This window comes from Salminus brasiliensis, chromosome 2, assembly GCF_030463535.1.
Source record: "Salminus brasiliensis chromosome 2, fSalBra1.hap2, whole genome shotgun sequence".
NCBI classification, from domain to species: Eukaryota; Metazoa; Chordata; class Actinopteri; order Characiformes; family Bryconidae; genus Salminus; species Salminus brasiliensis.
The window spans coordinates 44,860,470-44,873,275 of NC_132879.1; the positions used below are offsets into that span (position 1 = coordinate 44,860,470).

The following is a 12,806-nucleotide window of genomic DNA, read 5'->3' on the forward strand; positions in this document are numbered from 1 at the left end:
AAATAGGTCCCATCGTTTCAGCCCACCTTAATTTCACATGGGTTCCATCTAGGCCCCGTGTGCGGTGTACTACCCAGATAGGGCCCATGCTTGTTGAACTCCTCTTGGTGCCATCACCACCATTACCCTGGTGGGCATCCATATGTGGGCGGCAATGTGAAACCAGGGACAAAAGTTTCTGTGTTCTCAGTTTGGCTTCCCCTACAGGCTCCACATGGACATGTTACTTGGGACGTTGCTAATGCGTATACTGGATACAACATTGCTCTCCTAATGCTTATACCAAAATGAATACAAAATATTCTTGTTCTCTTTCGGTGACAGAAAAACAGGAGTTAACAAAAAATATGCCTTTGTTATGAACATTTGAGGAGGAAAGGCATTTAAGGGCATCATTAAACACACATTAAAGAGCCTTTTTTTTTTTTTTTTTTAAAGCTGCTTCCAACCATCCAGCAATTCGAAGAGGTGCTTCGTATTTTCAGAGCTTGCGATCTACACATCATGTGCTCGCAGCAGATGTCCAAAACGATGACTTGGAGATCAGCCGTACAGCGCATGCGCGTGCTGGTTGGCTCTCCTCGGTGGGTTGGGCTGCAGACGGAAGCGATGCGTGCGCGTGTCGTCACCGGCGGCCCAAACGTGCAGGCGCTTTCAGCCTGAGAGCAACTTAGATGTCTTGCAAACGTTCGTGTTCATGAAAACGCGCTTTAGGAGTTGATGAATTGACTCGTCAGTTGCACCGCTGTTGTTGTTGTTGTCCTTCTGCCCTGTCAGAAATGGGAGCCAATAACAGCACGCGCCGCGTGTCGTTCGAGTCAGACGAGAACGAAAACGTTACGGTTGTGAAGGGCATCAGGGTGAGTGAGTGAGTGAGTGACTGACAGACTGACTGACACGAGAAACCCCTCAGAAACGCACCACACTCGTCTTCAGTTGAGCCGAAAGGCACCGGAGAGCGATATTAAAGCCGTCTCCTGCCCCGTGTTTCTGTTCGAGTCAAATAAGACCTGCTTGGCGGCGAGCTGAGCTCAGCTGAGCTAAGCTAAGCTAGCTATCTATCTAGCTAACTGGCCCAACACTGTGGCCCTCAAGCTGAATGAGTGTGATTGACATGGCAACAGTTTCTGGCTAGCTAACACTCTGCCACACTGCCTGTAGCACTACCTAAACTAATTTGGCTTATTTTGCCTAATTCTGCTGTGTCTGAGTTGGGGGACACTGCTTATCGTAAGCATGAGGGCTGAAGCTCTGGAACTGTGGCATTGCCTGCGGGTCAGGGTCAGGGTTAAATTTAGAGCAAGAAGGCTCTGTTAAGCTCAGTAACTCCAGTGCACTTTTTGTTTTAAGATAGCTAGCTAACTAGGTTAATATTTTCTGGGTGATTTAATCATAAATTAGGGATTCTCAGTAAATGAAATAACACTGATCAGCTGCAGGTTTCATTACAAACAGTGTAATAAGTGCCATGTAACTGGATGAGGTGCAGCAGATCTTGAGGAGTGTCTGAATAGTAGGTTTTACGAATCTGTCACTACTGATGTGTTTAGTCTGTTTAGTCTGATGTGTTTAGTCTGTTTAGTCTGATGTGTTTAGTGTGTTTAGTCTGATGTGTTTAGTCTGTTTAGTCTGATGTGTTTAGTCTGATGTGTTTAGTCTGATGTGTTTAGTCTGTTTAGTCTGATGTGTTTAGTGTGTTTAGTCTGATGTGTTTAGTCTGTTTAGTCTGATGTGTTTAGTCTGATGTGTTTAGTCTGATGTGTTTAGTCTGTTTAGTCTGATGTGTTTAGTCTGTTTAGTCTGATGTGTTTAGTCTGTTTAGTCTGATGTGTTTAGTCTGATGTGTTTAGTCTGTTTAGTCTGATGTGTTTAGTCTGTTTAGTCTGATGTGTTTAGTCTGTTTAGTCTGATGTGTTTAGTCTGATGTGTTTAGTCTGATGTGTTTAGTCTGTTTAGTCTGATGTGTTTAGTGTGTTTAGTCTGATGTGTTTAGTCTGTTTAGTCTGATGTGTTTAGTCTGATGTGTTTAGTCTGATGTGTTTAGTCTGTTTAGTCTGATGTGTTTAGTGTGTTTAGTCTGATGTGTTTAGTCTGTTTAGTCTGATGTGTTTAGTCTGATGTGTTTAGTCTGATGTGTTTAGTCTGTTTAGTCTGATGTGTTTAGTCTGTTTAGTCTGATGTGTTTAGTGTGTTTAGTCTGATGTGTTTAGTCTGTTTAGTCTGATGTGTTTAGTCTGATGTGTTTAGTCTGTTTAGTCTGATGTGTTTAGTGTGTTTAGTCTGATGTGTTTAGTCTGTTTAGTCTGATGTGTTTAGTCTGTTTAGTCTGATGTGTTTAGTCTGATGTGTTTAGTCTGATGTGTTTAGTCTGTTTAGTCTGATGTGTTTAGTGTGTTTAGTCTGATGTGTTTAGTCTGTTTAGTCTGATGTGTTTAGTCTGTTTAGTCTGATGTGTTTAGTCTGTTTAGTCTGATGTGTTTAGTCTGTGAAAACTCTATACTGTAATTAAAACTCTATACTGTAATGATACCCCAGGATGCCTTACATCACTACATTATATTAATGTAGTTACTGCACTGTTACATTACACATAATTCATTCTGTATATTACATTATATTAATGTAATTATTACTGCACTACAATCACTTTTTATGCCTCTATCATGCTGCTCTCTTGTTTGATTTTGCTGCTGTAAAAACTGACTTTCCCTGTGGGATAAATAAAGTGATCTATCTATCTATCTATCTACATGTGTTGTGATAAATGTCTTTAAATATCGCAATACAGTTGTTGTTTTTTTTACCCTGTCACCCAGCCCTAGTTGTACAGGGTTGTACAGTGCATGTGCAGCCCCCTTACCTCCTGTCTTGACCAGCTTGACTTTTAGCATAGGTGACCTACAGTGTTTCAATGTTTTGTTTGTGGGGGGTTTATATTTGTTATAGAATAGATCAAACATAACTATAAGTACTAGGAGGTGATTAGAGGCTATACAGTTCATGTACAGCAGTCAGAATTCAAGTTTTAACACCCCCCACCCCCCAAGTCATACCCCCCTGATAAGGCTTGTGCAGGCACCGAACAAGCAGTGAACTAAAGGTCATGTCTCAGCATTTGGTTGCAGTGTTAAAGCTAGTCTTGACGTTAGACTTTTTAGAGCTTGTATAGTATCAAATGTCCATAGCAACAGGTCAGTCTGCCTGACAACTGAAGTTGAGAATTGAATGCAGTTCAACATCATTTATGACTTTTCATTTTTAAGGTATATATTTTATATATATTTTTGTGTCTTTTCAGCTCTCAGAGAATGTCATCAATCGCATGAGGGAGCCCGCTGTCCCACAACGGACACAATCACCCCCACCTTCTCCCGAAGGTTCCCCCACGCGGTTTGACCCAGTCACCTCTTTGCCACCTAAACCCTACCCAGAACCATTCACTGTGCCTGAGTCAGTGGCCGCCCCTGCTCCTCCCCCAGCCAAACCTGCTGTATCAACCCCTGTAGGTGAGTCCATTGCTCCGCCTCCTGCATCTGAGATTATCGTGCCTCCTCCCCCCGTGGAAACACTTGCTCCTTCTCCTCCAATTAACCCTGTTGATTCCCCTCCTCTATCCAAGCCTGCTGCCCTTGCTCCTGCAAAGATCTTTACCTCTTCCTCCATTGATTCCGCTGCTGCCCCTCCCCACACTGACCACCCTGCTTTTGAGCCTATCTCACCACCTCCTACTACTGAAATCCTAACCTCTTCCCTACCTGCAGAGTCCATTGCCTCCCCTCCCCCTGCTCTTATTCCTGCTTCTGAGCTTGTGGCTCCTCCACCTGTTGAAGCAATTGCCCCCTGTCCCTTAGCTGAGTCTGTTGCTCTCCCTGCTATCTCCATTGCCGAAGCTGTCGCACCTCTCGCTGTAAAGGAACCTGTTGCTTTGCCACCACCCCCACCAGGTGAGTTGGAACGGTGCTCTGACACCTCCGCTCAAATGCGATTTTGTCTGAAGTCGGTGTCTTTTAGCTCCTGTGTTGAATAAGTAGTTACAAAATACTCAGGCTTACTAGCAGAAACTGTTTCCATGAGACCAGAGTTTTGCATCGCCATTGTGATCCGAAGATTGCTGGTTCGAATCCCAGGTCATGCCGCTTGCCATCAGTAGTCAGAGTCAAAGCGTGCACATTTGGCCTTGAATTGATGATGCTTCCTACCCACATCATGCCTGGTGTGATTTTTGTCCACACACATCAGTTAGCTGTTGTTTTGGAGGGTGCTAGTCTTCACCCTCCTAGTGTTGGAGGCATTTCTAGTGATAGTGCTAGTGAGCTTTCACATGAATGGGGATTGAGTAATTGACTTTTCAAATTGGGTAGGAAAAAAAGTGTAGTGTGAACAGTATCAAATGAGTGATAAAACTGCAGGCAAATACATTTTAAATTTGGTGCTTGCTTATTTAAATAAAGTTGAAATTGAAAGTGTTGCAAGTTTTAGTATTGAGTTGTTTGCCAAATTGCAGTGTTGAAAACTAAGCTGATACTGATAATGATTTGGACACTTTTTGCAACTCTAATCTGTTGTATAAGAAAGCCATTAGCTGTGAGCATGGCTTTGGCTTCATTACAGCGTCAGGGCTGGACAGCATGAAGTTAGACCAGAAATCCATTGTGACTGGCTTCTAGTGCTGTTGTATGTAGGAGACAAATTCAGGCCTATTGCATTATAGATTTGCAAATATTAGATTACCATCAGCCTAATCTGTTTTATTTTCCCCTTCCTAAAGTTCAACCACTCTTTCGGAAATGGAGCATAGATCTGGGCTCTCGTATTATGATTTATAGCTATCACCAGACTGCTAATGAAACGATTCATTCTTACTTGTAATAGCGTTAATGAATTGATGCTGTAATTAGGAATTCCATTTAGGCTTGTTCTGCCTCCAATGTGCCATAATTGCCCTTTGTTGGAAAGGTGTGAAGGAAGTTGAAAACGTAAACGTTTTTTACGTCTGCATGATTCAGTGTCAGTGCGGTTTGGTGGAATTTAGCTGTTTATTCAAATCATCCCTGAATTGAGTCTTTTTTTGTGTTTACAACAGAACCCACACATTTTATCTTTTGGTCCTGTTCTCAGAGTTCTCAAATGTCGGCTGATTGGGAGTTGTACAACTTTTCAGCTGCCATCAGCCGACACTGACACTGAACAATATGAAGCAGGAATCAGCTGGTTATCGCTTGTTCACATTTCCAGTCATAGCGAGTACAGAGACTGGAGACCGGTGATCTTGTGTGTTGATGATATGGGCTGGGAATTGCCTCCATATCATTCTTTCATATTTGGTGGCTTTGTAAAGCTGAAATGTGTTCTGTGTAGTTCTATGGTCACTGTTTGGGTGGCATTATGCAGATGACTTGCTGCCCACTGCAACAGTTGTCTTTACAACTCTGATCCAGAGTGCAGCCCTTGGCATATGATTGTTTTCTGTCTTTCTCTCTCTCTGTTATTTTTTTTTTTTCATTGGTTGATTAATTGGTTGGTCCACACATCCTTCTAAAATATTTTTTGGGTCTATTCTTTAAATACATACAATAAATTAGACTGAGAAGGTTTACTGTAACAGCTCCAGCTAATTCTCCTTGTTTTCTTATTAGAGTTATGTACGGGAGCATCTAGAGAGCGTGGTATAATGCGTTTTTTTTGCAAAGCATGCTCTATATGTTACTCATTTGCAGTGTTTCCCACTGAGAGCTCAGTAAGAGATCTGAGTGAAATGATGGGATGCTTAAAGCTTGATGAACTGCAGGTATTCTCTCGCTGTGCTGGGACTGTATATAAATGTTGAGTCACAGGTAGCTATAATTAATATTGAATGAATAATTGAATGTAAAAGGATAAATAAGCTGCTGTTATCTTTTTGTCATTGACGCATGCTTGCTTTTTACGTGCACAGATCCTGTAATGTTGGTAACTTCAGAAGCATACTGTGTTTGTTTAGAATAATGGCTTTCAGTGGATTCTTAAAAATTAACACAATGCATTTAAATTAATTTTGAATCTGTACTAAAAAACAAACAAACATGAAGTTGTCTGTTTAAAACTCTCTAATGAATTGTGTAAGAGCTCTGGTAGCTTGATGTTCAAGCTGCAGTCCGAGAATACCAAAATAATGAGTATGAGTCTTTCAAACACAGAGAAGCTTTGTCAGGAAAGGGAAGTTGGAAGTCCGTGACAAGTGTCTGTGCAAATTAATGAAACCGGGCACTTTCTTGAGGTGTTAAATAACAAAAGTAATTATGACCACAGAAGTCAGCCTAAACTCTCTGACCACTGTCCAAAACTGTGCATCATTAGCATCACAAAGTGAGGCTCTGTGACAGGCCTGCCATTTAGAAGTTTTCTGAAAACCTGCCAGCGTTGAATGCAACCTGGTTTAGCTAATGAGCACAAAAGACCTTAGTGTAGTTAATACTGTCTGATGACTCATCCTTTAGTGTATGTCTTATTGGGGTTATTTTCCTTTCAGTAGCCTTCTGCATCTATTGCTTACTCCATGCTATTAGGCGATGTTCTTCACTGGAAACGACATGCCTAACAATATTCAGATCTGGGCAGGTGGACCCAGTACTTGATCACTATTGCTCCTTGATCCCTCTTTCTCATTTACCACTGTATCTTTTTATTAGATGCCGTACTGGTTCTTTCAGTATGTAAATTATGCAAGTTGTGGATGGCCTCAAGATGCCAGGGGGTTCCTTTCCATATCAAGAATGAAGTTGAGCATGTACTATTTAGTTATTTATTAAGTACACCATTAAAACATATCTCAATATCTTAATCTTCATATCTAATTCCGGGTACCCCAGTAGACCTAAGGAATTTGTGATGTCTACTAGAGATGAATCAGTGTTTTTAGGGCTGATGCTGATCACCGATTATCATTCAGTATGATTGGTCACCTGCTGACAGCAAGGGCAGGATGTCACACTGCCGGTGATGCATTATCGTTCAGGGCTTCTGTAATGTTTTGTGCATTGTCTTTCAAGATGACATGAACTTCACTTTTTGGAATCAGCCACATTTAGAGAGAGTCTGTGAATTCCCATACTTGTGATCTTGGTCACTGCACTTATCAGTTAAAGCTCTGATTGTTTATCGAAATAAGGTCACAAATAAACATGTTTAGGATAGTTTTCAATAAATAAGTTCCTCGCTGCTGCAGGAACTGAAAGTTTGAGGAAGATTACATCTTCAGCTTACAGCTTACTTGATCTCAGTGTGACCCTTGTTAAATAAATTACTATTAAACAATTATTACACAAGTAATCAACAAACAGCTACAGCTATCCATTCAAAGTGTGTACCACTATACACACGCAGGTCGGGTAGGTCAGTCAGACTGGATTTTAAGATATTAAACACACTAAGAAGTTGAATTCAGTCAAAAAGATTTTACCAAATAAAATGATTGACTTTAGAATGTCATATATAAACTGTTCAGTGATTTACCGCTGTTTACTATTGTTACTTTTGTAACAGCAAGATCGGATAGGTTCAGCTTCGGCCAACAGTCAGCATTAGGGTACCCTAATTAACCCAGTCAACCCAAATAACTTGATTGGGACATACCTAAAAGGAATAATGCCTTAAAATTCTTCAGCAGAACCTCAAATCATCAGCTGTCTGGAAACATTGACACAACTGGATGTTCCAACAGGACAAGACACCTCACTGATACACATTAAATGTGTTTGTGGACAGGACAAAGCAGGCTAACCTTACACTTCAGGCTTGACGGGCTAAGTGGCAGAAAGGAGGTCACTACTAAGATGGCAAAATATGAAAAGAAGGATTTCCTGGTCCATGCAACACTTCCAGTGGACTACTAATAGAGGTTTTCTGAAACTTGTCACTGGTAGCATATAATCATATAAAAACCCTTTACACAATGTCTAAACATCATGATGAATGGACCAATAGAAAAAGACCAAAATGACAAAAGAACAAGTTTATATGATGCCAACAGGACAGCACTGTTAGTGTGTTGCTGAAAAGTTCTTTTCAAGATTTGAATTACTGCTCGCCCTTACGAAGGAACAAAGCCAGCTCTTTTGTCCTCATAGTGTGTATATATAAACGCAAGCATGTGGCGTAACCTTCCCAAGAAAAGTGTCCTAATGTTTTCCCTACATGGCTCTCCATCTTGAACTTTCGCACTCTCTCCTTTCCACATCATTATCCAAAGCCAGCGTGAACTGAAACAGTGGTTGGAGGAAGCAAGCAGCTGGAAAAAAGGTGTGAAAATCTTTCTGTGGTGTTACCCGCGGAGGTGGTGCAGTCTCCAGGCACGAGAGATGACTCTCCCTCAGCGGGAGAGCGCCAGTCACCTGACCACATCAAACATAACGAGACAGCTCACTGTTAACGAGACACAGATCAGCTTAATGAGCTTAGCCACAGAGAGACGCTCTCTTCCAATTCACTACTAGCCTTCTCATGCTGCTTCTGTATCTACCGTGCTTTCTTTTTGCTGCTCTAGCTTTCTCCCTCGCGCGCGCCAGGTTTCCATTTAACTGTCAGAATGAATTCAAGCAAATATCTGAAGTGTGGTAATAACTCTGTACATCATGTCTATAAGAACACTTCTGATAAGTGTGGAGTATCTACAGAAATCCTCATGCTGAGGAACTTTTTTGCTGTTTTGATAAGTTTTCTAGCTGGACTTTACATCTTAAAAGCACAGAGACAGAACTGGAACAGCTCAGGAAACATCCATTAATCAGCTGCAGCACCTCCCTTTCGTGTACTGTCTAATAGCAGCTTTGCTTTTTTGTCTCTAGTAAGACATGTGTTTATACTTTCTTTTAAGTTCCCCTGCTACCTTTCATGGGATCCATAGTTTTAACACAAACAAAAGCAGAAATCTCTGTTGCTCTGTTGTTTTTTTACTTTTTAAGTATTTAATGTGACTTTGTCATCTTTCTTTAACCTGCAATCTGATGTAGTGCACTAGACTTACAGTTAGTTGTGATTGTTTTGTCATACACGCAACACATCACTGCTAGGTTGCTTCTGATTGGCCCCAACTCCTCTACATGGAGTTCAGACACAGAAACTTCCCCATCTATGATTTTAGGTCATGAACAGGTGTATAGACATCCTTCAGGTTTTTTTTTTGATGGGGGAGCAGCATTCATGGGTCCATCGTTGATTCATGAAGTCCTGCTCCCAGATCATCACACTACCACCACCATGTTTAACTGTTGGTATGAAGTTCTTTTGGTGAAATGCAGTGTTAGCTTTTAATTGTTTATTTTTTGGGGGGCAAATTCTAGCTGAGTTATGTCTTTTTGGCCAACAGTGGTTTGCACCTTGCAACGGTCCTGTAGATGCCATTTTGCCCAGTGCTTTTCTGATTGTGTTACATTGACCTTATGTGAGGCAAGTGAGGCCTGCAGTTCTTTAGCTGGTCATCTGGATTCTTTAGCTCTTGGTGAAATTTTTAAAGGCCGTCCCAAAAGGGAATGCACTACCACTGTATAAAAGTTTACTCCATTTGTGGATAATAATTTGTGGATAATTTGTGGATAACTCCATTTGTGGCTTTCGCTGTGGTTCGCTGGCCTTTGCAGTGGCTTTCAAGACTTTTGACATCTATATTTGAGTCTTTTTAGAACATGGTGTTTCCATTGTTGGCTGCTTTCCATTGTCAGACAGGTTCTATGTTCAGATTTAGCAGGTCTGGCAGCAGTCGTGTCTGGGCACAGCTAAGTGATATGGAACCTAGTTGTCAGTTGATTTGAATTAACTGTAGGGCTACCGCGATTACTCGCCGTAGTCGATGAAGTTGGTGCTGAAAATGCATGGACATTAGTGTTTTAAGCTAATGCGTCAATTTATCATTTATTTGAATTTTTTTTTAGCTTTTTCAGGTGTAAAACACTTTAGTTTAAATAACGCTTTGCCCTGTAACCACTACGTAATAACTACGTATTGCTGAAGTTCTTGTTTAAACCCACTGTTTTGCTATTTAAAGCTTTTACCCTTAAAACTTAATTGTTTAGTTTAATCAACTAATCAACAAAATAATCAAAGATTAATTGATATAGGAATAGTGGCATTAGTGGCGGCCTTAACTGGTTGATTTAGTAGCTTCATTGTAAGGGGACAATTCGTTTTTATTATAGGTGATATAGGTTTTGAATGCATGTTCAATATATTGAGAAATATAATAAATTAAAAGTTGCATTATGTTTGTCTACGTTATGTTTATCTTATTAAAATATCTTATTAAAATAATAATAATAATAATATTTGTTTCCTCATGTTTTCTTTACTATCTACATCTCTTTCCCTCTGTCTTTCCCTGTTTCTCTCTCTCTTGCTTTCTCTTTTTCTTTCTTTCTCTGTCGCTTTCTTGGTTTTTCTCTGAGGCTCACTCACTTAAACTTAAATGTATTGCAGCAACTATATCTTTATTGTTGGTTTGGTGTACCTGAAAGCTCTGAGTCTACTGAAGCAGTTCGGAACAAATACTCAATCTTAGACGTTTTCATCTCAAATCTGTGAAGGAGAGCGCAATAAAGAAGAGCTCTCATGGCCGCATCAGATTGAAGATTGAACCATGAAACCCAGAAGGCAGTAAACAATAGGTAAACTTTCAGGGAAGGCCTTGACGCATGGGCAACTCCAACCAATAACCTCTCGTTGTTGCATATTTTCCCCACTGCCTGTCAGCATAAGATCCAGAGGTCATGACCTTAATGAGGAGGATTGATTATGTGTGCCCACGAGTGGCGGAATTAAGCTAGGCTCTCCATGACCGGGCCTGTCTCTAAATCAAGGCTGGTGTCGCCGGGTGAGCTGATTAGATGGCGGCGAAGGTTGATCCTCCCACCGCTTTTCCATTCACCATAAATATTCATACGCAGATCCCACACACCTCGCTCACCATTATGCGCTAATTACCTGCTTTTGAGATCACTGCCAAGTTCAGTTGGGAAGGAAAAGGTGCTTTAAAGACACACTTGTGCGGTGGTTCTCTTTAATTAAGCAATCCCCACACACCATGTTAAAAAACACTGTATCTTGCCTGAGTTTTATATTGGGACATGTGTCTTGATCTCACTGTTGCGTCGAGAGATCAGACAATGCTGCCCATGTCCTCAAAAATAAACAGAGCATTGGCAGAACTCCCAATCAACATAATTTTTTTCTTTTGCCAAAGTAGCTACATTAAAATCAAAATACATACCTATACCTACAGCATAATAACCTAATATTGCATTAAATATCCTTGGTTGTTGCACCTTGAGGTAGCCATCAATACGCTTCTGTCAGTTGGTTTCCTGGTACAGACCCAACTTTTAAGCAAGGTCCACATATTTTTGATAGGGGCAAGGTCAGGACTTTAGACCAAGACCATTACTTCATGTTAGCCAGCCAATTTTTTCCATTCCACAACCACCTTTCATGTGTGTCAGAAGGTCATTTGTTCTATTGCAGCTACATCGCACCTGCCATATACACTCCTCAGCCCTAACATTAAAGATACCCGAGCTTGGCAAGCTGCCAGTATTGGGCCCTTGAGCAAGGCCCTTAACCCTCTCTGCTTCCAGGGCGCTCACGGTCACTGGTTCTCTGCATGGATGGAATAAGGGGCGGAGGCCAAATTCCATCCAAGAGAAATGGTGAAGGTCTAATCTGTAGGAACTGTACCCAGACCAAATTGGGGTTTCATTAGTTTAATGATGTGTTTTGAGGAGTCTGAGTTTGTTTGACATGTTCAACTGTGTAAAAGAAATTACTCTGTGGTCAAGGCTACTTGAAGGTTGAAACGTTCAGCACGCATTTGAACTGAGGATTAATTGCCAAAGTTTAACCATAATAGTGTGGAAAACAGTTTTACTTCTGCTGTAGTCTTTCATTACATTTTGTCATGCGTAAAAAGTAAAAGGCTGTCATGTGTGCTATGTCTGACCTCGTGCATGGCTGCAGAACCACCGTATTGGAAAATATGTTGTCAGTCTGGCATCTCTGCTAACTTCTCATGGGGAAAAAAGTGTAAAGACTTTTAATACCAGTAAAAATTGAAAGAACGTCACTCAGCCCAGTACAGTGTGTATCAGCACACAGAAGAACTAGCAAATGCCACTAACAGCACACAATCTTTTTATGACAGTGGTGATACATTGCGCATGGACACACATCAGAAGCACCATTTTGTGTTTTATTTTTAATTGCTGATCTGAAACAATGATCCGATCCGAACTGTGAGTTTTCCGATCTGCACCCCAACTTGACGCACTACAGGCTGTAGCAGCTACCTCACAGGGGACTATAAGATAAGTCTGTTCATACTAAATGAAAAGAAACCTTGCCTTATGCCTTGGCCGGTCAGCGCACCGGACCGTGATATCTATACCGTGTTGTGGACCAAACGTCATATGGGTTGACTCTTGCACCCCTATCTGATGTGTGTCTCTTTTTCCTTCCTAGTGGAAAGTTTGTAATACCTGTTTGAGGACTGTACCCGGAGAGAAACAGCAATGTGGGGAGGGGGGAAAGGAAGGCTGGAAGGTGCAGGTTGTTTGATATGCCCAGGAGTTTCTTTTTTGAAGGTGGGAAGGTGTTCTGTCTCGCTTAAGTTGGAGCGTGAGGAAGTGGTAATGTTCCAGATTACCCCTCCCTCTGCTCGGGTCCTGAGGTTAATGAAACTTCTGATGAGAAGCGCAATTTGCCTCTGTCTATTATCTTCTCACCCAAGAGCTACTCTCCAGGTTTATTTCTGCGGCGACGTGTGTGTGTGTGTGTGTGTGTGTGTG

At 41.3% G+C, this 12,806-nt stretch overlaps 1 protein-coding gene across 3 annotated transcripts in view; it reads left to right on the forward strand.

The window, feature by feature from the left end:
• The first annotated feature begins 621 nt into the window (after window positions 1-621).
• Window positions 622-12,806, forward strand: part of chchd3a (coiled-coil-helix-coiled-coil-helix domain containing 3a) — a 103,295-nt gene continuing 91,110 nt past the window's right edge. For 2 of the 3 annotated variants that reach the window (XM_072673906.1, XM_072673907.1), the window contains exons 1-2: window positions 622-860; window positions 3,299-3,944. In XM_072673906.1, the coding sequence (XP_072530007.1) occupies window positions 780-860; window positions 3,299-3,944 (727 nt within the window). In that variant the 5' untranslated portion in view covers window positions 622-779. The remainder of the gene's footprint in view (window positions 861-3,298; window positions 3,945-12,806) is intronic. The other variant, XM_072673908.1, reaches the window with a different exon arrangement.